The 24,644-nt window shown below is 45.6% G+C and overlaps 1 protein-coding gene across 1 annotated transcript in view; it reads left to right on the top strand.

The window, feature by feature from the left end:
* LOC308050252 (tetraspanin-15-like) overlaps positions 1–24,644 on the top strand; it is a gene marked incomplete at both ends in the record, with an annotated part of 44,306 nt that overhangs the window by 17,258 nt on the left and 2,404 nt on the right. The window contains 6 exons of the mRNA XM_080360270.1: positions 1,462–1,557; positions 5,547–5,660; positions 10,215–10,268; positions 10,801–10,917; positions 20,792–21,019; positions 21,777–21,827. Of these exons, the coding sequence (XP_080216396.1) occupies positions 1,462–1,557; positions 5,547–5,660; positions 10,215–10,268; positions 10,801–10,917; positions 20,792–21,019; positions 21,777–21,827 (660 nt within the window). The remainder of the gene's footprint in view (positions 1–1,461; positions 1,558–5,546; positions 5,661–10,214; positions 10,269–10,800; positions 10,918–20,791; positions 21,020–21,776; positions 21,828–24,644) is intronic.

Genomic DNA, 24,644 nt, shown 5'->3' on the forward strand with positions numbered 1-24,644 from the left:
ACCATTAATGCCTAAATTGTCCCTTTATTTCAATTTAATGGGCGACATCAAAACCTAATTAAAAATCAAACAATGAGGGAGAAAGAAAAGAGAGATCCGACAAGCAGTGAATCCACTTGACCTGAAATTGTTTGGAGGCACAAATCTGCATTTTGAACAATGGTTGTTTATGAAACTTGCTAAAAACATATTTAATTGGATTTTGTATTAAATAAGCAAGAAGGAGGAACGAATTTAGTGGCCTCGAAGCTACTGAATATTAGAATAGGCTCTATTGATATGCAAATGGATTTTTGGAGGTTATCAGAGATAACGGGTTTGGCGTCTTTGAAGGGAAGGGAGTGGAGAGGTCTCATAACCAGAATGTAATGATTTAACACCACGACATTTATCTCCCCCCTTAAAATCAGGATTTAACTCCAGTGGCTGCCTCCAGGCCGGCATCTTCTCAGGTGGCAACAAGATCTGGGGGAAAACAAGCAGAAAAGGGTCAAATTCAAGTGCTGCCCATCATGTTGGTCTTAGCGCTGGGCAAACTGGGAATGAACGTTCAAATAAACTTCCACGCGAGCGATTCCTTGAGGTTTTCCAACCCCCCTCGCTGGTGCAGCCTTTGTTTGCCGCTCTGACGCGCCTTCATTTCTCTTTCTTTCGCGTTCTTCTCCCCGTTTACCCAACCTCTAATTTTCATGTCAGAGCGAACTATGAAAAATAACATTTTCTTCCCCCCTTCCCCCTGCTTCTAACTCAGAAAAAAGTTCCTTTTTCCTTCATTAATATTTCTCCCTGGCAGTTTGTCAGGAGTGAAGCTGCAAACCCGCGCCGTGCTCTGCATAGGACATTTTGAGCCTCCGCTCGCTTAATAACCTTCCCAGGCGCCTGTAAAATACATTTTCAATTCAATTAGTGTTTAATGCAAAGTGTCAAAGTGTCCTCAGAGATACAGCTGAGGGAGCAGCCCCAGCCGGGCCGCTCCGTCCCCTTTTTGGGTCAGGATGGAATTGCCGGGTGATTTGTTGGGATTAGGAGTGACTGGGGGCTCTGATGAGGTCTCAGCTCCAGTTTGTGGTTCATCCCGCTGATAAATCACGCAGTATTGGCAACACAGAATATTTCACCTCCTAATGCAGCAGAAACCCCCCTGCCAGGGGTTAAAATCACGATATTGGAGAGCTGGAGGGAGCTTTTGAAGAAGTCATACTAATAATTAAATTTAATGCACAGCATGTGGGAAAAATTGGGTGGCTAAAGGTGCATGAGTCTGCTTGTACGTGCAAGAAACAGCTGGGAGCTCAAAAGTAATGAATTTTGCCCTAAGAAATAGGTTTGTGCCGGTATGCGGGTTAGATTCTTACTCTTGTAACAGCTGGTAACACTATGACAAAATCTTCATGTTTTGCGATATTTTCCTGGTGCCTTTTCCATGTCGAAGCTCTGATTTATCTTTTTTCCCATCCCCAGATGAATGCCGTTTTCCACTCCAACATCCAAGAGGGCATCAGACACTATTACGATGACCTGGACTTCAAGAACATCTTGGATTTTGTACAAGAAAAGGTTCGGTTTTGGGGGGGTGGTGGTATTGGGGAACAACGTTGTGCCTCATTGAAACAACAGCTTTACTTTTCCCCATATTTTCAGAGTTTATCCCCATCCCTAGGATGCCTTTCTTGATCTATCTTGAATATCCCGATGTTTCTTGCTTTGCCCTGCTCGTTTTGCTCAGTTTCGCGTTGTGCTGCTCTCCAAGCAGGAATTTGCCGTGAGTTTTTCTGCAAATCGCATTTTCTGCTCCAAACCATGGCGTGAAATATTTATATTTCCCAGTCTTGATGGGAAACAGGTGCCTAAAGCCTGGAAACCTTTTGATAACTACCCCAACCTGCACAGGTGAAATAAAATAACATGTTAAAGCTTCTTCAGGGCTGCAAAGACCCTTAGGTAAGTCCCTTCACTTGAGGTGTCATCAGTCGATGGCCAAGCCCTTAACTCGACAGGAAAATTGTAGATAAGCTGCTCCTGGGACTGGCAAGAGCTACGTCCAGTCCAATATGAGCCTTGGCATAACCTGCTTTAATTATTTTAGGTGCGTGGTTGAATATTTTGTGCCGTATCTAACGCTCAGAGCCTGCCAGGGCTTGGCAGGATCCGTCCTCTGTCCTTGAACCAACCTGCAGGTCGATAAAACCGTCCTCGCAACTTTTTTAACCAAATTTTTGATACACTGCTTTGTATATTATACACCACATAGCTTGTTTAAGGTGCTAAATATTAAATTAAATTAAAACACTCTCCTAATTCCTGCCATTGAGCCCTGGCGAGATGAGTTTCCCTTTGTCCCTCTGCCCTTCAGCAAAGCAACAATGCGCCCCCTAAGTACATGGAAAAGCCAAATAAAGTGGGGATTTGAAGTTATTTTCCACATCATTAAGTGTGTGGCTGGTCTGGAAAAGCTTGTTTGGTTCTAATCTATCATTTGGTTTTCCAGCAGTGGTGAGAAGTCATTCCTGGGAGCTTGGGGGATGGAGGTTTGTTCGTGTTTTGAGTGAGGTTCTTTGGTTTATCTGTTATTTGTGTTATTGTAATTGGCTCGAAGCATTTGTTGAATTAAAAAGTGGAAAAAAAAACCCAAAACTTGAGGTTTAGGAGAGAAATCGCAGTGATTTCACATCTGGGTTGTTTTTGGAGAGCAGAGCTGCTCTCCGATGAACTTTGAATGTTCTCACCTCAGCCTCGTTTCTCTTTTCATCATGGATTGGAGCGTCATAAATACATGAATCTTATCTCTCCCTTTGAAGAAAAGGAGACTCTGAAGCTCCTTCTTTGATGTAGCTGGAATTTAAGGCCGGTGGTGCCCTCCACGCTCCCCTTTCTTGGCTTAAATACCTGGTTTTGACTCTTGGAGTCATCGTTACTAAGCTGAGCGCATTAATAAGCCCGGGAGCCCTCGCAAGGTCTCAACACACGACGGATTCTGAGAAAGATCAGGATGTTTTACCCCAACCTCTCTAAGACAACGCTGTAATTCAGACCTGTGTGTGTGAATGATAAATGGATGCTGGATCCATCCCCAACGAGGAGGTCACAATCACAACCACAAATCTCCAGAAAATCAGATGTATTTGCGGGAAATGTTTCTCTATCTGCAAACAAGCAAAGATCAGGGGCTTATCATATAATCTCACCCTGTTTTTAGGACATTTTTCCCTGTCTACTTCTTCACTTGGCTTCTTATTAAAAGTTTTCAGGGGGAGATGATAATCTCAAAGTTTCTCGCTGTACTAAAAGAAATTGTGGCCATTTATAGCGTTGTCAAGTCTTTAACATCTGCACATTTGATCTCAAGCTTTGTAAGAACATGCAGCTCATTGGTCTGAGATTTTATAGTCGCGTCCAATTTCCAAACCAAGAACAGCAGCAAAGGCAGCACTGGAAATGCAGAGTCGCTTTGTCTTGAGTGCAGGAGCTTTGGAGAGAAGGGAAATTGGGTTTTTTGGAGACCTGAGCAGCCTGATTCACTTTGGAATGATGAGAACTTGGGATGGATTGCACTCAGACCTGCTTTGTTTTTGATAAAGCACAAGCTCAGAGCAGCCTGTCATCATTAGTGGTTTTTCTTGCCATTTTCCCCATCAAAAACCTCGTCTAACTGGTACGTGGCTTATTTAGGTCAGACCAAACCACACTACGCCCCTTAGGATTTGAATTTTGCTTAAACCCTTTCTCAAGTCCTGCTTTAAACTGCAGCCAACTGCCTTCACGCCCTTAAACCAGGATCACGCAGTAAAAATAGCAAGTAATTACGGTCCGAAGTGTCATATTTTACATTACCTAGGGGTGCAAATTACGTGGTTTTACCTGTCAACACCTATTTGCTCTGGCTGCCTGTGAGCAAGTAGAAATGGAAGGAAATTGCCCTAAAGAAAATAATACTTATATGTTTTTATTGCTCAGCTTTGCTGAACTCCTGCCCTTTGCAGGACACGAGGCCGGAGCCACCGAGGACTGAAAAACCCAGATTTGCCCCAAGCCACTGAGTCGCTGGATCTATTTTAATGATTTGCTGAGCGCAGGTGGAAGAGGAAAGTTCAACCCGCTTTGCCAAGCGGAGGATTTGAATTTCAAAGAGCTGCGGTTCCTGCTCAAACCCGAGTAGCTCCAAACTCAAAGGAAGGCTGGGAGGGAGCTTGGTTTGCTTGCAAACCTTCTCCTTTCTTCTTGGCGAAGATGAAAGGCAGTTTTCAGCACCGTGTCGCTTCGGGGGCGATGGTTTTAGCTGTAATGAGCCCACATCTTGCAGGTGACGGTTCTCAACACCAAGAGCTCTTTGGATATGACCTCTTTCCATGGGCTCTCTTTGGTATTTCTGCTTGTTATGTTTCTCTGAGCCCTGGGAGCCCGTGTGAAATTAAAACCTACACTGAAATCTGTCTCAGCTTATGAGAAATAAGTCCAGACACAACATTAGTTTGAGCTAAACCGCAGAGAACACTCCAGTGAGGCTTCCCGGCAGTGAGTAACCCTCATTATAAGGATTTTGTACCAATTCTTGCACGGTTGTAAAAGCAAATGGAAAACTTCTTTGCAGCATGAGAATATCCAGTCGGTAGCAACAACCAACACCCCTTTGGCTGGTTTTCTCCTATTTCTGGGCAACTTTTGCTCCCCCTCACTGCTGGGGTAGGATTAAAAGCAATAGAGGAATTCAAGGTAGGAAGTTAGCAAATAGTTGTAAATCTGTGGGTTGTAAACCTGTGAGAGATGCTCATGGGGTTAAACCTCTCCCCAAAACCACCTCTCGAAGGTGCGGTGCTTAAAAAAAAGGGGAAAAGCTGGTTTTTTATGTCTTCCCAAGCACAAACACCCCTGCCCACTTTGGGCTTTTCTTTCTGGGTGAAAAACATAAAGATTCAATCTTGTTTACCAAGAGAAGGGATGAGTCGGTATATAATAAGCCCACTTTTGTTCTGCTGAGAACAGAAAATGACTTTCATTACACATTTTTTTCTTCCCATTGTGCGAAAAGAAGGGGGAAAAAAAGCAGGTTTTTTTCTCCTTTGTAGCTGTAGCATTTGATCTCTAATTTAACTTGACGGGAAGAAAAATCCCTCTTAGACTGCACTGCCTTATTAGCATCTTGTCGAACGGCACCGATGAACCAAGAGCCAAGAAATACATTAATTTGAGGTGCAGGAAGAGCCGCCTCTTGCAAACGGGATGGATTAATCACCTGTAATTAAATCAATGCAGCCTGAATGAGCCTCATCTTCCCCGGGCTCGTGAAAGCAATGATGCCTCCGATACACATGTGCGCGCATCCATTGCTGCCGCATGCCTCGAAAATGGGGCGAAACGGGGTTAAACACCTGTTTTTCTTTTTTAACGTGGTGTCTTCAGCTTCTCTTTAGGGTCGTGGAAAGCAGAAAATAATCGGGGTTCTCGGCGCTGGTGTTTTAAAGAGATTCAGGACAAGGCTGGAGGGGAGCTGGACGTGTCGAGGTTGGTTCAGCTGCTCATCTCATTGTCTTTGCTGCTTCTTTTTGCAGTTTTCTTGCTGTGGTGGCGATGAATACCGGGACTGGGCGGTGAACCAGTACCACTGGTGCAACGGCAGCGGGCCGCTGGCGTGCGGGGTGCCCTACACCTGCTGCGTCAGGAAGGTAAGGCAAGCAAACCACAAAAAGTGCCTTTATTTCACTCAATATTTCAGCAAAACCTCCTCTTGTGCGTGGTTATTATTGCGTATTTCTGCGCTATAGGGTTTCTTGGATGCTGCGTCGCCATCCTGCAAAGTGAGACACTAAGGAAACTAATATATATACATAGAGAATCACAGAATTGACTGGGTTGGAAAAGACCTCAGAGATCATCAAGTCCAACCCTTGGTCCAACTCCAGTCCGTTTACTAGATCATGGCACTAAGTGCCATGTCCAATTTCAGTTTAAAAACCTCCAGGGCCACTGAGTCCAGCACCTCCCTGGGCAGCCATTCCAATGCCTGACCACTCTCTCTGCACAGAATTGCTTTCTAATCTCCAGCCTAAATTTCCCCTGGCAGAGTTGAAGCCCATGGCCCCTTGTCCTATTGCTGATGCCTGGGAGAAGAGCCCAATCCCCACCTGGCCAGAACTGCCCTTCAGGTAGTTCTAGAGAGTGCTGAGCTCAGCTCTGAGCCTCCTCTTCTCCAGACTAAACAAGCCCAGCTCCCTCAGCCTCTCCCCATAGGGCTTGTGTTCCAGTCCCTTCCCCAGTCTTGTTGCTCTTCTCTGGACCCGCTCCAGCACTTCAATCTCTTTCCTGAACTGAGGGGGAATATATACACATATATACGGGCTACGCTATAGTTTAGTATTTTTAACGTTGAATAAATACCAAAGCTCTGCGCTATTAATTATGTTTGTATCATGACAAGGAGTTGTTAGAGCTGCCAAATTCCTGTTTTTCCACCTAACATGTGAAATATTCTGCTGAGACTGAGCTAAGCACTCTGACACTGTCTTGTTTAATACAACTATCCACCTCATCTCAATCAACCTGACACACACTGTGGATAAAACACCACAAGCTGGGCCAAGGTAGGGGAAAAAAAAGCCCAAATATCCCTGGTTGCTGCACCAAAAATGCTGTAAACGCTGCTAAAAAGGGTTTGTTAAGCATAATCCTGGGAGCAAAACCTCCTTGGGGTCCAGAGCATCAGTGTGGCCTCATCAGTCTGGTATTGCTGGTGGATTTTTAATGGAAAAAGAGGGAAATCTGCAGTGTTTTATATTATCATGGAAGTCTGACTTGCAAATCAGCCGCAAAAATAATTGTCATCTCTAATCAGGGTGTTGATTAAGAATCTTAAAGCTCCTGAAGATGGAATTAGAAATTCATGTGTTGTCCTCTTGTGTTATGAGTGAGGATGTGCTGGAGAGAGTCAAGAGCTTTTTCTAGTATTTTTACACTCCCCATGGTTTTGGGTGACGATTTGGCAAACAAAAGTGCATCAGGCGGTACTGGAGATACAAGAATCACAGATGATTAATATAATAAGGTAAGAAATAAGGCAACTTTTTGCATAGAGCTGGATCTGGAGGATGCTCTAGTGAAGGACAAGAGGGAAAGTCCACAGTAAATCCTTGACATTCTTTTCAAGAGTTAAAGCCCACGAATATGGTTGTGACAGCCAGTGCGGTTTTATGGGATGTGAGACCTCACCAAACGCATCTAAATCTCCCTGAGAAATGAAACCCGTTCTTGCGGAGAGCAGTAATGAGGTAAATAGATGTAGCCTTGTTCTTCAGAGACGTGATTTTTGGCACGGCATGACCCTTTTGCTTAAGAAATCATCCTGATGTGATATTGATAGTACATGAAACGGATTAGGAGAGCCAGTTCCCTTGGGAGGGTGCTGCTGCCTGCGACATAAAACAAACTAATACAAATTTAGTTTAAACAAAAGAGCAAACCCCTTGTAACTGCATTTAGTGCAAGCTCCAGCACGTCTCTGTTTGTAGCTATTTGCTGATATTGCCAAGTTGTCGTGGGGGTTTTCCTTGTGGACTGAGAAGGTGGGAAAGTACCTCAGGATGAAGAAGGTACCTGTGTGTGATGCTCTGGACATAGCTGGTTGGGTCTTAGCGACATGCAGGTCCCACCGAAAACCCTTTTTCCACCAAAATACGTTACTCGAGGGCTGAATAGAAGATCTTGCGTTGGCTGTGCGGCTGGAGGAACAACCAGGGATTGCCCGGGCACATGTGTGAGCATTTCTGCATTGGGTAGAGGTGAACACGATGGTCTCTCTGCCCTTAATAACCTTTTTATTATATCAATCAGTTATAATACTGGCAAGAAACCCTTCTTGTGTTCTTCTTGTGGCTCCGTGGATGAAAGAAGGAGAGCGAAGCATCATTTTCTCTTAGAAACCCTTTGAGATTTAGGTAGAGAAACGCTGGAAGATATCATTTGAAACTGTAATATTGTGGAAAGAATAAAAGATGCCGATAGGAGCGAGCTTGGCTGAAGGAAGGAGCGTGAAACGTGGATTAGGAGGTTGGTTGCAAGATGTTTTCAACTTGTCATTAAAAACACCTAAAAGACTTTTTCTGTTAAAAAAGCCTCCAAGAACTTTATGTTCCATCTTCCAGGGCAGGCTGAGTTGTGTTAATGAGAGCGTACGTCCCCCAAAAATGCCTAGGATAGTTTCAAGAGTCTCATCTCCGAGGTCATAGACCTTAAAATCTCCCCAGGAAGAAGGAATATGGGCAAATATGCACCAGCGTGAGGGTGTGAGGTTGGATTCTTATCTCTAGGTGCTTTTCTAAATGTTTTTAAGACACTTGTGCTTCCTCCTGGGCAGCCACAGCGGCTCCGAACTGCTTGTGAAGTGTCACCGCTGGCTTTCGGCACTGATTTTGGGGGAGAAAAAGCAGCTAGTTGGATAAAAAGTGCCCTCGGTGGGTTTTAAATGGCTCTTTTGTGATCCCCGAAGGCATCAAAATGCATTCTGGAAGAATAAAGGCTTCTGGTTTTCTGTTAGAAATTTCAATTCAGTTCTGACCTTCTTTTCTTTGACTTTGACAAAAGTTGATCAAGGCTAAAACCTCAACTTTTCTGTCTTCCACACTTGTCCCAAATACAAGGGAATTATTCAAACAGATGGACATGACTGGAGACAACCAAGAAACTCTTGGTTATTTAATGCAATGAATGGTGATGAATTTGTGCCGTCAGACGCATTCCAACGATGAGCCCTATAGAAAATGATGGTGTTTCACCAGCGATATTCACAAAAGCAAGTCTGAAAAGCAAGGACAACTGAAAGCTAACAAGAAAAATGGTTTATTTTAAAACATAAACCAAATAGACAGATCCTTGGTCATGTAGTTTCCTTTACACCGCTGTAGGTGACAACATTTACCATAAGAACGCTGCAAATTCCTGTTACACTGAATATTTCCCATTTCGCTGAAATCTCAGCAACGCCAACACGTGTTTTGCTGCCGATGTCCACGTTTCACATGCGCAGGGACTAATTAATCTCCTTAACAATGTCCGGTTCATAAACAGTGTCTTGAAGCGATGGGATTTTCGGCAGCGCTGTGAGTAACATGGTAGGTACAGCAGCTCTTGGTCGGGTATCGCCGAAATAATTTCCCTGCCAATTACAGGAGGAACAAGCTGCAGCTTTATGCTGGAGTCTGGTTGGAGCTTCACATTTCTTGCAGGAAAGTATAATTGACACCTAAATGTGAACATCTCGCTTTTTCATCTCTGTGCCTCCGAAGCACAAGATGTTTTTGTTTTGTTGGCCAGGAGCTTTTACTGCTCATCAAAAACATCTTTCTGAGAGCGTCATCATTTCAGCACGTTATTACTTTATGGGCACAAGGCCCCTTTAGAAATACACGGTGTTGTGGAAGCTGCTGTTTGATCCATAAAACAAGGCAAAAAACCCCAAAAAACCCATCAGAAGATCAATCCCAAGAGGTGCAAAGTTCCCAGGATGTGCCGGCATTACTCTCTGGCTTTGCTTTTTTTGGGGGAAGATGAGCAATAATCAGTTTTATAACCCAAAATGTACTGCATTCCATCCTGACAGAAGCAAAGGAATTAGATTTTGGTTTATTTTATTTTATAAAAGTCCTGAATAACAACGTTCGGCCTGAATTTCTCTCATTAGCAGTAGCTCTTGAAACGTTTTTGTTGGTTAGCAAAGATCTACGCTTTGGGAATGTCTAAAATCCTCATGTTTCTCCCCAAAGGGCTGGGATACTTTGAGGAGATTCCCCCTTGATTTCTGGAGAGCCCAATACATTTGATTCCGCGTATTATCAAGCAGGGACATGACTAAAGGTGTAAAAAAGGTGGATGGAATGAAATGAGGAGCAAATCAAGGGAACGTTTTGCTCGATGCTCACAGGACATGAAACTGGTCCTGGCTCAAATCACTGCAAAAGCCTTGGGGGCACCTGAGCGTCCTCTGAAACAGCATAAACCAAAGAGAAAAGGTTCTTTTAAAAAGTAATTGAAAAACCACAATATTTTGCTGACATGCGTGGTTTCAGCATCGCGTTTGGGCAAAAAGGAGCCTGCGGTAGCAAAGTGAGGTTTGAATCAAGATGTCCGGGTGGGCTCTTTTCTTTCTTTCCTTTTTATTCTTATTTCTTACACCTTAAACCCTTCGGCTTCCTCTGAGTTAAGTCTATTTGCCAATTCTCTGTCCGCAGGTCACTGGAGGGGTCATTAACACCCTATGTGGATACCGGACGCTCAACAAAGAGGTAACGTCGGCTGTTTCCTTCGTACGCACAAGATTTTGCTTCTCCTTCCCCAAACCCCCTCAAATGAACATGTTATCTGCAGATAAACTCTTCCCTCTCAAGGCCAGCTGTTACTGCAGCTGGATATAAATTCATTTGTATTGCTTTTTGCTGGCATCTCAGTGTGTTGTGACAAGTCTGGGTGGTCCCTGCAGGCTTTGATGTGGCTTTTCTAGATCACACCCAGGAAATTCTGGTCCTGAGCTGTGTTTTGAGGCTCGTGGGTGGGACAGAAGGTGCTTTGAGGCTTTTGGGGGTGACCGCGGGGCTGTGTCGCAGCCGAGCCGCAGTATCTCTGTGCATATGGCCCGTAGCTCCCAGCGACGTTTTCTTGGCTAAAAAACCCAGGGAAAGCTCCAATCCAACAAATCAATTCCCAAACACTTCTCTTGCAACTCCACTTGCAAGGAGGTGCGAACGCAAGAAATAACATCTCCCCCAAAAACCCAATATGTCAATGAAAACTGTGACACTTCTCTCCGCTCTGTTCCAGCGCCTGGAGCTGCTCGATGTGATCCACGTGCGTGGCTGCATCCACGCCGTGGGGCTGTGGCTCAAAGACAACTTCGAGGCCACTCTGGGCATCGTTTGCTCCCTGCTGCTTCCACAGGTACGTGGCGGATCCCTCTCAGCATCTCTCGCTGCGCTGGAGGAGGAAAATAATTCATTTTTAATGGTTTTCCCCTTCCATTTGCACTTAGAGATCTGTGTCTTGCGTCGGAAAAGTCAGAGCGTTTCCGTAGCAGAATTAAGTTTATGACTGTGGTGCTGGCTGGCTCGTAACTCGCTCCTGAAATCTAATTATTGATCAAGTAATAGCGTCTAAAAGCAAGTCATGCATGCGTTAGCATGGCGAATCCTTTTATATTTGTTTTTACAGCTCTCTTCAAATAGAGCATAAATATTAACTAAAAAAAACCTACCATAATCTTAAACTTAGCAGGATTTGCTCTGCCTCATAAAATCCATTTCCAATTGATGATGCCTGAGGATCCAAGTGATGTTCTGGCACAAGTAATTAAAGTCTCCATCACAGATGCTCGATACGGAGAGAAATTTTGGGTTGCAGCTGGGGCTGCCCCTTTGCAACACAGTCAGCACTGGAGCTGAATATCTCCCTTAGAGCTTTCCAGCATCATTTTTCACAAAACTTCGGAGATTTACGATTGATTTGATTGGGTTTTTTAATTCCTTTTGAGACTCGCAAACAGGAGCCTTCTTTTTATCTCATTTGGTCTAACACTGGGTTTGCTGCTGGAGGCATGTGCTGATGCTTTCCAGATATGGGGTTTTATCTAAACGGGAGTGAAATTATATGTATTTTTTGATGTGTTTCCGCTTGCAGTGAAAGGGAAAATAGTGGCCAAATAAAGCAGAAGCTGCTGGGGTAATATGTGGTGCATTGAGCTGGTTTTTCAAAGGCTGGACTTTCCTTTTGAGCTCTCAGATGGTCCAAATGTAAAACCAAAACGGGGGAGCAGTTTGTGATGCTTTTCCAAAGCCTTTCTGCTGTGTTCCCACCAGGAACAGGCACAAAAGAGGGGTGAGAAGGTGCCGTAAGAGACACAACCGCTTCCATCTGCCTCGCAGGGTGTCGAGAGCCCATTACGGGAGCTGCCTGTTGCGTTACCCATTAACCCAACGTGATGCTCTTAGCTGGGAAGGACGAGGAGCAAAACCAGTGCTGGCGAGGAGGGTTGCTGAGCCTTGATGAATATCAAGTGCTTTTGAGCATTGTGATTTTTCCGGCGTGCCGTTAACGCTCTTCAGATGAAGAAGCTCATTCTTCCCATCTGCTCACGCTTTCCAGGTTTTAAATATAAATCGGTTTTGATTCTGGCAAGTTTGGGAGGGAATTAGGTTCTAAATGGCCGTCTGCGTTGCCAGGAGCTGTCAGCCCAGAAACAGCTTCGTCCCCAGCATCTGCCAGCAGAATGAGTGAGAATATTGTCCCTCAATTGCTGAGCCAAGGGAAAAGAGTTGGCACTGTTGACATGGGGAGGTGATAATTCTTTGAATTTTAGGAAGAGTGAACATATTAACCTGTCCCGTCTTAGGCCCAATTTGTCATGTCCTGCACTTGTTCTTCTCCTTGGAGCTGCAAACCACCTCGGTTGGAAACTTGAAGGGTTCTGGGGAGAAGGTTGGGACCGTGGTCTGTGTCCTGAGTCCAGCTTTGGGTTTTGCCCAGTTTTCCTCAATGTGTTGTTTGTTTTTCCTTAGGATCAAACTTCAGCCTTGGATATGATGATGAGCAGCTCGGGGGCTCAAAGGTCAGGATTTGAGCTCAGCTGGTGTTTGTCATCCAAGTGCCTGAGATTGTTCTATTATTTATGATTCTATTATTGCTCTCTGCAGGGGCAGTCGGGCTCTGCTCCCCAGGAGCAGAGGAAACGGCCTCAAGTTGCACCAGGGGAGGTTGAGGTTGGATGTGGGGAACAATTTCTTCCCCAAAGGGCTGTGGGGCATTGGAACAGGCTGCCCAGGGCAGTGCTGGAGTCACCATCCCTGGAGGGTTGGACAGACGGACATGAGGTTCTCAGGACATGGGGCAGGGACAGGGGTGAGTTATGGTTGGACTTGATGATCTGGAGGGGCTTTTCCAACCAAATGATTCTCTGATTCTATTTGTGCTTGGATCTGGGGTGAGCAACCGGCTCTCTAGTGCAGAGACAAGGACGCAACAAAAGTTTGGGCTGTTTTACAGCGTTTGCAGTGAGCGGCTGATTATTTCTCTCTTTCCATCATGCTCAGATGTGAGAAACCATCAAATTTTGTCTGGCCATCACGCAGGACGGGCTGCTCAGCTTTGCGTCCTCACGTCTACAGTCGTCTGTCTGATCACGTTTGGGGAAAGCTCTAAATCCGCTGCATCCTGGTGGGTCTCAAACTGATTTAACAAGTGAAGAGACAGGGAAGAATCCTGCCCAGGTACATCCCCACGTGGCAACCAACCTCCTTCCCCACCGGTGCGAGGCAGAGGGAGCTTATCATTTTACAGTTGCTCTTAAATCATTAACGTCTCTGCCTTTTTTTTTCAATAAGCCATCAAGCAATGGGGAAAAAAAATAATCATAATGCCATTTTAGGAGCGGGGAAGCAATTGTGTTCATTTGTCTTTACTTCATTCAGAGCAAAGCGTAAACGCGCCGACTCAATTATTTTCCTGCCTTTGCAGAGTACCTTTTAATTCTCTTTTTTCCCCCGTATGTTTCATTCTCCGGTAATAATTCCATCTCCTCGCCCTTCTCCTCAGCCAAGCTGCCGACCGAGGCCAAGCTGTGATGCATTTCCTATCACTCTCGAGAAGACGTTTTAATTTAGTTGCTGGCACTCAATGGCAAATTCACGTCGTGGCCTCGTACCGGTTGTGTTTAATTATGGAGCAACCCCAGATCTTTCAGCAGGCGCAGCAAAGCACATCAATTTGTTTTATACGGGCTGCATCCCTCCCTTCTCTGCCTCTAGGAAGATTATCCGAGGAGTTACATCATGGTTTTATAGTTAAAATAAGCCAAATAACCTCAAGTGTTGCTCTTTCCCCTTTGCCGTGCCCACACAGCAACTTTTGTATTGACTTCAGGGAAAATATCTCCGATTTCTCCGTCTCTGTGTCCTTGCAGATGGGATTTCATCCCATTTTCCAATGGGATTTTGTCCTCTTGAGCAAAGTGAAGGTGTAGCCGCTGTAATCAGGTAGAAACAAGTACTAAAAAAGCTCTTCAAGCCCTTTGTCTCCATCCTAAAGAAGCAGAAATCGGCACAAGTCCAATTTAAAAGGAAAAAAAGTCTTGGAAAGGTCACTCTCAAGGGTTAGTATCTGTCAGCTCTGCGGTAAATTATTGCTGCCTCCATTTCACATGAATATTTCATCTCCAAAGCTCTACATTGGGAGCAGCTGAAGTAACACGGCATCATTGTAGACGTCGATGTTCCCTCCTAAGAGTATAAATCCCGAAAATCAACTATTTCAATCCTCAAACCCGCGACATTAGACGCGCAAGGTGCATTTTGCGGGTTGGCATTTTCATCTATCGCTGACAGTCGCGTTAAACGTTTCCTTGCATAAAAAGCTTCGTGTTGCCAAAGTTTCCCTTTTCCTTGCAAGATTAATTTGTGTTTTGTTCCCTTTTTAATACCCGCGTTGCTCCAGGGGCTGGAAGGTGGTTTATTCTCCAGCAGCCGACGTGCACTTAATGTAGTAGAAAAGAATAAAAGGTTTTTCCATCTACAGTCCACGACCTCTCCGAGACTGCTCTATAAATATCAATTTATGGCAAGAAAAGCCAATAAAAGTTAAATACTTGCCTTTTACTTGATTAGCTCAGGGAAAGCTTGAAATGATTCAGCTCTTGCGTTGAGCAGAATCCAACTTTACAGCCACGCAAATGGGCAGAGGCCTTTGGAACCGGGCGCACGGGACTTTTGCAAGAAGGGGTTTTATTTGCAGAAAGTTTTGCTTGCACAAGACCCTCGTTGGGCTGATGGTTCCCCGCGAAGGCTCTCGAGCATCGTTTCGTTGCTATTTTCCATCTTGCAATTTTTGCCTTTGTTTAAGCAAAAACCCAACGGAGCGTTGCAGGTTTGTTTGCCCAGGAAAATGCGACTTAAGGAGCTGAGCTCCTTTTGTGTGCTCTCTAAGGCCCCAAACCGAGCCGCCGGTCACATCCACACATGCATAGACACATCTCTAAGGGAAAATCGCTTTTCCCAGACCTTTTTCTTATATAATCATGTGAAAATGAACATTTGAGCCCTTTAATTCTTTGCTTCCAAAAATATTCCTGACTCCGAGCGTGTTTCCTTTTGCCAGACGAGCCGTCAATCAACAAGCAACGAGGATATTGCAATTAAATCTCCGCCAGATCAGCCCCGGTGAGATCTGTTCCTAATGCAAAAGCATTAAATGCAAAAAAACAAGCGGAGCTGCTACAAGACAGTGAGCAAAGCCGGGCTTGGTAAGGATGGAGCTGAGCACTAAAAGGCCTCGGAATAAAGGTTACAGCAGCTCCGTGAGAGACAGAAATAGATGGTTTGTGTCTGGCAGAAGGTTCTACGCTGCACCAGAACCACAGAAATTGGAGCGCAGCCCCAAATACTTGGATATATTTTTATATATTGTATGTATTTAACTTCCTCAAGTGCTAGAAGAGAAGGAAATAACCATTAGTTGCATTAAAGAGGCCCAAATTCCCATATTAAATATACGGCCAACACCTGTAGCTTAATAACGACGCAGCACCCGGCTCTAATTAGTGTCACTGTTCTAAATTGGCTAGAAGGAATCGCAGGTTCAGGAACTAACTAAGTGAGGGTTTAATTTGCTTTTTGAGCTTTTATATAGAGAAAACTCAAGGGGCTTCCAGTAGCAGGGACTTGTAGACACCCCTGGGAGCCTTCTAGGATTGAATGAGCATTTATAATTGGGGCTTAAACCAAAAACTAATCAGATTGCCTTTGCCTGATCGCGTGTCCCCGCGTGGTTTTGCTGGGGTAGGGACGGGAGAAAAACAGATGAAATATTTGATAAAGTGATGGTTTGAAAAGCTGTGAGTGATTAATGGGTTTTATTTCCTTGTCCTCCCGGGTGGCTCAAAAGCATCGTGCAGCCCCTGGGAGTCTGAGGTGAAATCCCCGCGAGTTTTTGCTGTGGAGTGCTGATATTTTATTTTCTGTCTGATAGACATATATTTTCTGTAGGTGCTTGAGTGGGTTGATGGGGAGAATTCGTGGCTGGTTCTCACAGACATCCCTGGTCTGAAAATGAAGACGTAGAAGCTCTTTACCCTAAATGTGGTAGGTTTGGGCCTGACTTAATCCATGATCCAGCACTGTGCCCTTGTGGCCAGGAAGCCAATGGGACCTGGGGTGGGTTAGAAGGGGGTGGTCAGTAGGTCAGAGAGGTTCTCCTGCCCCTCTGCTCTGCCCTGGGGAGACCACACCTGGAATCTTGTGTCCAGTTGTGGCCCCTCAGTTCCAGCAGGACAGGGAACTGCTGCAGAGAGTCCAGCGCAGGGCAACAAAGATGCTGAAGGGAGTGGAGCATCTCCCGGGTGAGGAAAGGCTGAGGGAGCTGGGGCTCTGGAGCTGGACAAGAGGAGACTGAGGGGGGACTCATTCATGTTTACAGATATCTAAAGGGGGAGTGTCAGGAGGATGGAGCCAGGCTCTTCTGGTGACAACCAGTGACAGGACAAGGGGCAATGGGTGCAAACTGGAACACAGGAGGTTCCACTTAAATTTGAGAAGAAACCTGTTCCTGGTGAGGGTGGCAGAGCCTGGCCCAGGCTGCCCAGGGGGGTTGTGGAGTCTCCTTCTGTGCAGACATTCCAACCTACCTGGACACCTTCCTGTGTAACCTCATCTGGGTGTTCCTGCTCCATGGGGGGATTGCACTGGATGAGCTTTCCAGGTCCCTTCCAACCCCTGACATCCTGGGATTCTGTGATTAAGCCGGGCTTTTCCAGGGAGAGCTGGAGATCAAGCTCTGGAGCTGCAGTTGGTCTTCAGTGCAAAATACCAGTTTATTTCGAGCTGCTACTGGGAGGAGCTGGAGAGGTGGGAAATGGCAGCAGACACTTTTTATTTTGCTGTACATTTAGATATTCTGCTTTAAAAAAACAACAAAGCAACAGGTTATCTCTTTCCTGGTGCAACGTTGCATGCTGATTCCCAAATAATATCATCTGCAGGGCTTTGGGGGCCACCAAATTACAGTAGCAAAGCAAAATGCAACCCAAATAGTCCAATTGCTGTTTTGCTATCATTGCAAAAATATCTTTATATGGATAGATAAAAACGTATTGTGATTTCCCTTGGATGCTTTATCGATTCCCTCGGTACTCAAAGGATTTATTTGCTGCACACAACTGCTCTTGCATGCTGTAAAAATGGCTACGGGATGATCTCATACCCCCGTGTAAACCCTGTGCAGTTCAATCCCACGGCAAACAGCTCAGAAAGCAGCAGAACGGAACCCTCAACACCAGCCAGAAATAAGAATAAAGGCAATTTTCTAACTTTAAATGGGCACAAGTAGTAACTCCTAAGCAGTTCCCCCCTTGCTCGCCGGTGATACCATCACGAGGGGGTGGAAAGCAGGGAGAAAAGCAGCTTTTAAGTATATTTTGCCTCCGGTTTGTTACGTTTTGTGAACATGCTCCTCTGCAATAACGCCTTCCTTCATATCACGCTGCAGTAAAATCAGCAATCGCGTTAGGAGCCTCTTTTCTTCGGGAAAACATGGTGCCCTTGGTGCTGCAGATATTGAATGCATCTATATTCCTGACAGCTTGTTCTGTTTTCATTAAGTGAAAGAGGAAATTTCGAGGCGAGCTGGAATGGAAGGTGGTTCATAACTCAGAGGAGAGCGAAGGACTCAGGGTAATTTTATTCCATTCGAGAAATTCCCAATTTAACGCGGATGCTGCATTATGAGGAGCAGGAGGGACGATGTCCCTGAACCCAGCTGGTTTTGCAGAATTAGATCTATTTGCATTCCCTTGATTGTAAACACAAATCTGTTCTGAATTCCCCTTTGATTTAGGGAGGAAAAAATAGCAAGATTACCTGAAAAATTGTCATTTCAAAGGCTTTGGTGCTCTTGGTCCTTTCAGCCAGCGGGATTTTAATCTGCCCAGTGATGACATCCTGATAGAAGCAAATAATGCTAAAGCTTGACATGCGTTTAAATAGTATTTAAAAACTTTTAAATACTTCAAGGCTTTGCTCTTGAATATGGATTAGCACAATCTTCTTATCGAGATGGGCATCGGGGGGACACTCTGATGTTCATGGAAAGACAGAGGCGTCTCGCAGCATCATCCCACCACACTTGTCCTCCTGCATCCCAGCTTTTGGGGACCAAAGAGGGGGCAGGTTTGGGGTAAGAAAGCAGGACCCCACTGGCCATGAGCCAGCACTGGGCCCTTGTGGCCAGGAAGCCAATGGTACCTGGGGTGGGTTAGAAGGGGGTGGTCAGTAGGTCAGAGAGGTTCTCCTGCCCCTCTGCTCTGCCCTGGGGAGACCACACCTGGAATCTTGTGGCCAGCTGTGGCCCCTCAGTTCCAGCAGGACAGGGAACTGCTGCAGAGAGTCCAGCGCAGGGCAACAAAGATGCTGCAGGGAGTGGAGCATCTCCCGGGTGAGGAAAGGCTGAGGGAGCTGGGGCTCTGGAGCTGGACAAGAGGACACTGAGGGGGGACTCATTCATGGTTACAGATATCTAAAGGGGGAGTGTCAGGAGGATGGAGCCAGGCTCTTCTCGGTGACAACCAGTGATAGGACAAGGGGTAATGGGTGCAAACTGGAACACAGGAGGTTCCACTTAAATTTGAGAAGAAACTTGTTTGGGGTGAGGGTGTCAGAGCCTGGCCCAGGCTGCCCAGGGGGGTTGTGGAGTCTCCTTCTGTGCAGACATTCCAACCTGCCTGGACACCTTCCTGTGTAACCTCATCTGGGTGTTCCTGCTCCATGGGGGGATTGCACTGGATGAGCTTTCCAGGTCCCTTCCAACCCCCGACATTCTGTGATTGTGTGATTCTTTGGCATTTCCGTGAAAAAATCTTTGATTTTGTTATTTTTTGCATCTCCGCCGAACACAACTGAGTCTTATTTTGGCATCGTGCACATTCTCAGGGAGCGAACATGTCTCGCGCAGGTTGAATCAGAGATGAATGCGTCTCCGTATACAGAATGAAATAGTTTTCCAAGTGCTGGGGAAGGAGCTGCCCGCTGAGATGCTTCAATGATCCGCAGCACAGCAGGGAATATTCTGAGGGCAGATACAGACGCCGAAGTTACCGGGGCTGTCAGACAACCTGATTTTTGGGTCATTTTATAACAAAAGGAGATGCTGAGATGTTTCCAGAACTTGATTTTTCTTTCAGCATCCATAGTCATCTTTCCCTAACGACGCGAATCCAGCATTTCTGTAATTCCCGCGAACAGGAAAGCCCCAGTGGCCGTAACCACGCTGCTCCCTCATTTGTTCTTTAGGTGATTAGTCCGATTATCAGTAATTAGCTGGAACACCAAATGAGCGGGATGCTCTTTGCAGATCGGTGGGTGAAATCGGGAAGGTGGGATGGGAACAAGCCCCAACTGAGGAGTTCAGGGAAGGGTTCTCCATGTTGGGACGTGATTTTCTGCTCCTTCTGCCTTGTTGATCTGGGGGGTCCCCTCAGGACCCACCTCTGGGTTAATTTGAGAAGGAAATATAAATATCAAGCTGGTTTGGGGCAGGTTCTGTGTGAGGCACAGGCTGCTCGTGGGGATGGCAGCGACTTTCTTCAACTCCAAAAAGCAAATTAACAAACCCGGTGATATTTGTGTTTGCCCGTTTGCTTTCAGCAAATTTATCTGATTTGCTTTTTCCCTATGGAGTTTTTGCCTCTGTTTCCTGCAGCCTCTGCTGAGCAAACACTTTCCACTCTGGGATAAAATAGTCCCTAATTTAAGGTGCATTACAACCCTTTGCTCTTACCCCCATATATCTTTCGCTTAATGGATCGATTAGGACCTAGAGAAATGATTAATAGTATTTTTCAGCTTTAAAACCAATGTGCCGCAACAGCACGGGAGGTTCCAGCTGATGGATGGTACAGGTGCAGCTGAGTTAGTTATTGACTTTTTGTTGCAAGGAAAGAATATACAGAAAAAAAACATTAACTATGAGCCTCAGAAATGATAGGAAAAGCCCCAAGGCTCAAGATGCTCTCATCCTTCTCCATCCCCTCTCATGCATTGAAAATATCCATAAAGCTGCGGTTTGTATCCCGGTGCCAACGCCACAATATCCCGAAGCATCTGGGGCTTATAAACCTGACTTTTAAGGATCAGAGTCAAGCTGGGTAAAGGGTTAGTACAAAATATGTAGCTTGTGCTGAAAGTGTTCTGATTGTCGCCGTCCCAATGCTCTGATTATCATCATCCCAACGCCCTGATTGTCACCAGTGCTCTGATTGCCACCACATCCCTCATCAGCGCCTGGTCTGTGAGTAGCTCCTGACGATGCCTTTATCACCTCATCGTTGTAGCCGCCGCGAAGGAGACGTCAGCTGAAATCAAAGCAACGCGCTTGACATCTTTTGCTGGTGAAAATGCCTTTTTTTTTAGTTCTGCTGAAGATTTAAAGCTTATTTTTAATTCCCCGACGGGCAGCAGGGCGATGGGCGATAACCCGCGTGGCACCGCGCTTGCAGCAATACCCTAATTTTAGCAGAGCCCAGATCTCCGCCTCTCTCTTCACGATGCTCGTGGTGATGCCCAACTAATCCACGTCTCGCTGTCCGGGCTGATGTGACAAATCACCAGACGGACGTGAGCATTAGTGAGTTTAGCAACGAGCCTGTTGCTTTGGCAAATTTTTACTGATTCTCGCTCTCTTTTCTCGGAGCCACATTTGGAAGTTGAGCTCACAGCTGTGAAAAGCCCTTGGGGACGGGATGACGTGACCAATAACGCTTTTAATCGTTATTTTGCAGGCGATCGGCCTCGTGATGGCTTGGCTGTATTGGCAGAAGCTCAATGAGATCTACGCCAAGCTGGACGCCGTCGACTTCAGGATCCTGGAGACGCGGGATTTGAGTTTTGGGGCGCTGGACCTGAGCGGCGCGGGCTGGTGCTGGTGCCTGCCCAGGGAAGGGGGTTACGTCCCCGTCAGCGCCGACGATGAGGAGGATGAAGAGGAAGGGACCGCCCACCGCAGCAAAGTGTGAGAAGGACCGAAAAGCAGCTTGGAGCGAATCTCTTAGGGCGTCGAACATGGAAATAACATGATTTATCTTCTCAGGGTCAGGAGGTACTTTGGGGGAAACTGCAAAGTGACACTGGAAGGGTTAGGAAAAATACAACGTACTGTGCGGGCACATGAGCTCCCTGGGCTCTTTTGTGCTATTTTGACATTTTGAAGTGTTTGTACATCTTCTTAGTTTGGGTTTTTTTACGGAATAAATGTGAATTATGTTGTGTTTTGCAAAGTTGCTTCTGCTTGCTGCGTGCCAGTCAGACCATGGGGAGGGAAGTAGCACCATTGTCATTGCGCTTTGAGGTATCTTTATAATTATATTTAGCCCGATCTCCTGAAAAATTGTCATTTTATGGTAGATCCCCAAATGTGCCCAGCCCCCAGAAAATCACAACTAAAGGCAAAAACCGGAGCAGATTGCTCTGCAGAGCTTTTCCAAAGAACTTTTCCAGGGTTAAAATCCCCAGGGAGGCACAACCTGCAGCAAGATGGTTGTTTGGACAAGGAAAACCCAATATCTGAAGTTTTCCAGCTCTTCCCTGTGACCTGTGGCTTCAGTTTTTATCCTCAGGCAAGGAAAAGGAGAACTCGGCGATTTTAGAAGAGAAGATGGGTTTATTTTGGCAACGCGCTGCCTCTGGGATGGTGATAACCCCCCTCTGCTGGACACCGATCTCTAATGACCACGTAAGGAATGACCCTTTATAATTCTTAATTTTTAGCACTACAACGGGGTGATCAAAGCAGCGATTCCCTCCCGCATCGCTCAGGATGTATCAATTAAATAACCAGTGTGTGTTGCATCCAACCAATAAATCGAGCCGCATTGGGAAACGGGCTCACAGGGAAACCTCAAGCAAGATGAATTGCAAAAATATTAATGTGTTTTTCTCAAAAAACCCCAAAAAACAACAGTGAAACCTTCTGCAGAGCTCCCTGGGCTGCCTGAACAATAAAATACCGATGGCAAAGCCTCCCCCAGCAGCCGTAAATCAAACGCAGAGACGAGTGCGTAGATCAGGGACCTGTTTTCTGTCCAAATGTACCCAAATCCTGCGGGTGCCCCAGGGCGGCTGTAATCGCTGCATCCATCAAACAAGAGGAATCGTCTCAAAAGCGAAATGCAAAGAAAAAAAACCCCAAAAATCTATTTTTCAACAGAGCGATGTGTCTGCAGCACAGCTCGGCCAAGGAAACGCTGGGTTTATTAGTGGCACTTTTTATTAATGAAGGTTTTTTGGTTCATTTATTCGGATGCCCAAGCAAGGGAAGGCGGGTGAGTGCTGGTGTGCGACTGCTGGGCTCTGTCTCCCTCTTCTGACTATTCCCAAGCTTTATATTTTAACTAAACAAGAAGCAATCCGCAACACAGGCCTGAAAAAACTCTTTTTGAACCTTCTTTATTCCAGAAATCACATTGAAAATAAAGCTGTGAAACACAAGAGTTGAGTTATTGAACTTTTTTTGGCCAAAATTGGGTTGTGGGTTTGGGGTTGTTTTTTGCAAGTGGAGAATGTAAAACGTGCAGGGAAATGGGGTGAGCACAATTATTTATAGAATAACAAGGCAGCTCATGGGCTTAATGGATTTTGCTTTTCTTCCCTAGGAGATGTTTAGTAAAACTTTAAGAAACCAAAGCCCATAAATTCAACCTCTTTGTATTTCCACGTATTTGGAGAAAGAAACTTCATTTTTCTTTTTATTTCTCTTTATTACAGGAGCCGCCAACACCTTTATACCATTTTCCTGGCTGATACTGCACCGCGGAATGGGTCGGATGCAGGATTTTTGTGGATTAATTCTGGTTTTTGACAGACGGTGAGTGATGTGAGATGGGGCAAACTCAATTCATGCATCACATTGAGCACTCAGCTCCCTTATTTCCATGGTGTCGAGGGTTTAGATTGCGGGGTGACAATAAAACCCTGGCAGATGTATTGTTAACCTCCTCTCCCCCTTTTACCCCTCCCTCTCCTCCCTTCCCACTAAGAAGAGGCGATTGGGAGGGAAAGAAGGACAGAGAGAAGCTGTTTTACTAATGCTACTAATAAGAATAGAGAAAATAATACAAAATATACAAAACCAATCTTGAAAGTCTCAGCAACTGCAGAACCGGCACCCAAAGTCCTGGACTGGACTCTGCAGCCAACCGGAGCTGGATTCAGTTACTCTCTAGGCCTCAGTTCACAGGGACGACTCGCAAGGTCCTCTCCTAATGTCGCCATAAGGAAAAGGGAAAAAAGGAAAAGGAGAAGCGAAAAGGGACGAGATCTTCATGATCTCCCACTTTTATATGAAGTATCACATGAATGGGATGTTATACACAGTTGGTCGGTTTCTTGGTCACCTGTTTCTCGTTGCCCCTCTCGCCAGATGTCCATCCATGCTTATCAATAACTTCTCATTCCATTGCTATGTTACCAAAACATGTATCTGGTTCTCCAGGAAAATGCAGCTAATATGAAGCTTTAGCTAACAGGCAAATTCACTACCAGAGAAACTTGTTTTATAACAAAACCAGGACACATGGAAATTGGGTCTGCAAATGCCTGGAAAACGGGAAACGTAGATTTAAGCAAGGGCGTGAAATCCTAAGCGTGCTTTGCAAAAGCTTATAAATGTAGCTTGTAACTTGAAATAAAAGGGATGCCAATAATATTCCCTAATTCACCCTAAATTTTGCATCGCTGCCTCACTCTAGACCTGACCCTGCTACACACGGATGAGCATATTTAATAAAACCGGGAAGAAAATGGAATAGGGACAAAGCATCAAGCAGGTTCTGCTTTGTTTCTGCTGAGGCTCCGGATCACGCCACCGAGAAGCCCCGATCCCCGATGACCTCAAAGCGCAAAGTTTGATTTCCCAGCCCTTGTTATTATTTTTCTTAACGATGACACCAGCTGTGACGAAGTGCCGGGCGCCGCTTTGATGCGGATTTATCGATACCCCTGTTTTAAAAGGCTGAGCGCAGATGAGCAAGCCAGGCGTTAAATAGGAGCCGACACCTCGGGAGCTTCCTCGTTGGGAAATCAAATTGATAAATGTTCGACATCTTACAAGTGAAAACGTGGACGTTTTAAAATAATTAGGTGTGCAACTCTCATCAAAATCCGCCCCCAAACTGCTTGGTGGCCCAGGGGTTGATCCCATTGTCACCAGGGGTTTTAGGAGCCTTTTTGCCCGTGGTGATGCTTCTCTGCGCCTCCCTAAAGAATTCTCTTCCATCCCTTATGATCAGATGTAGATAATATTGCACAAAGGAAAAAAATCAATGTGGTTTCCCTCCCAAACCGCTCGTGATCGAGCCAAAAATGCTTCAAAAAACCCCCCAGAAAACACAACCCCACAAGTTGGGGACGCACAACTTGAATTTTCCGATGGTCCGATATCCAGAAACCGTCACTGCGCAAGACCAGATCTGCGCTGCCGAGAACATCCCGTCCCCTCCGGAGGTTTCATTGCATCCCGTGATGCTTTTCTGCTCCCAAAGTCAATTGGCGTCGCCCAAAATACATTTGAACCTGGGAGCTACGGAGCGTTTGGCATTAGGCGTCGATACGATGGTGGCGAGAGCAGCTTTATCTCAA

This window comes from Nesoenas mayeri (genome assembly GCF_963082525.1).
Source record: "Nesoenas mayeri genome assembly, chromosome: 27".
Lineage (NCBI taxonomy): Eukaryota > Metazoa > Chordata > Aves > Columbiformes > Columbidae > Nesoenas > Nesoenas mayeri.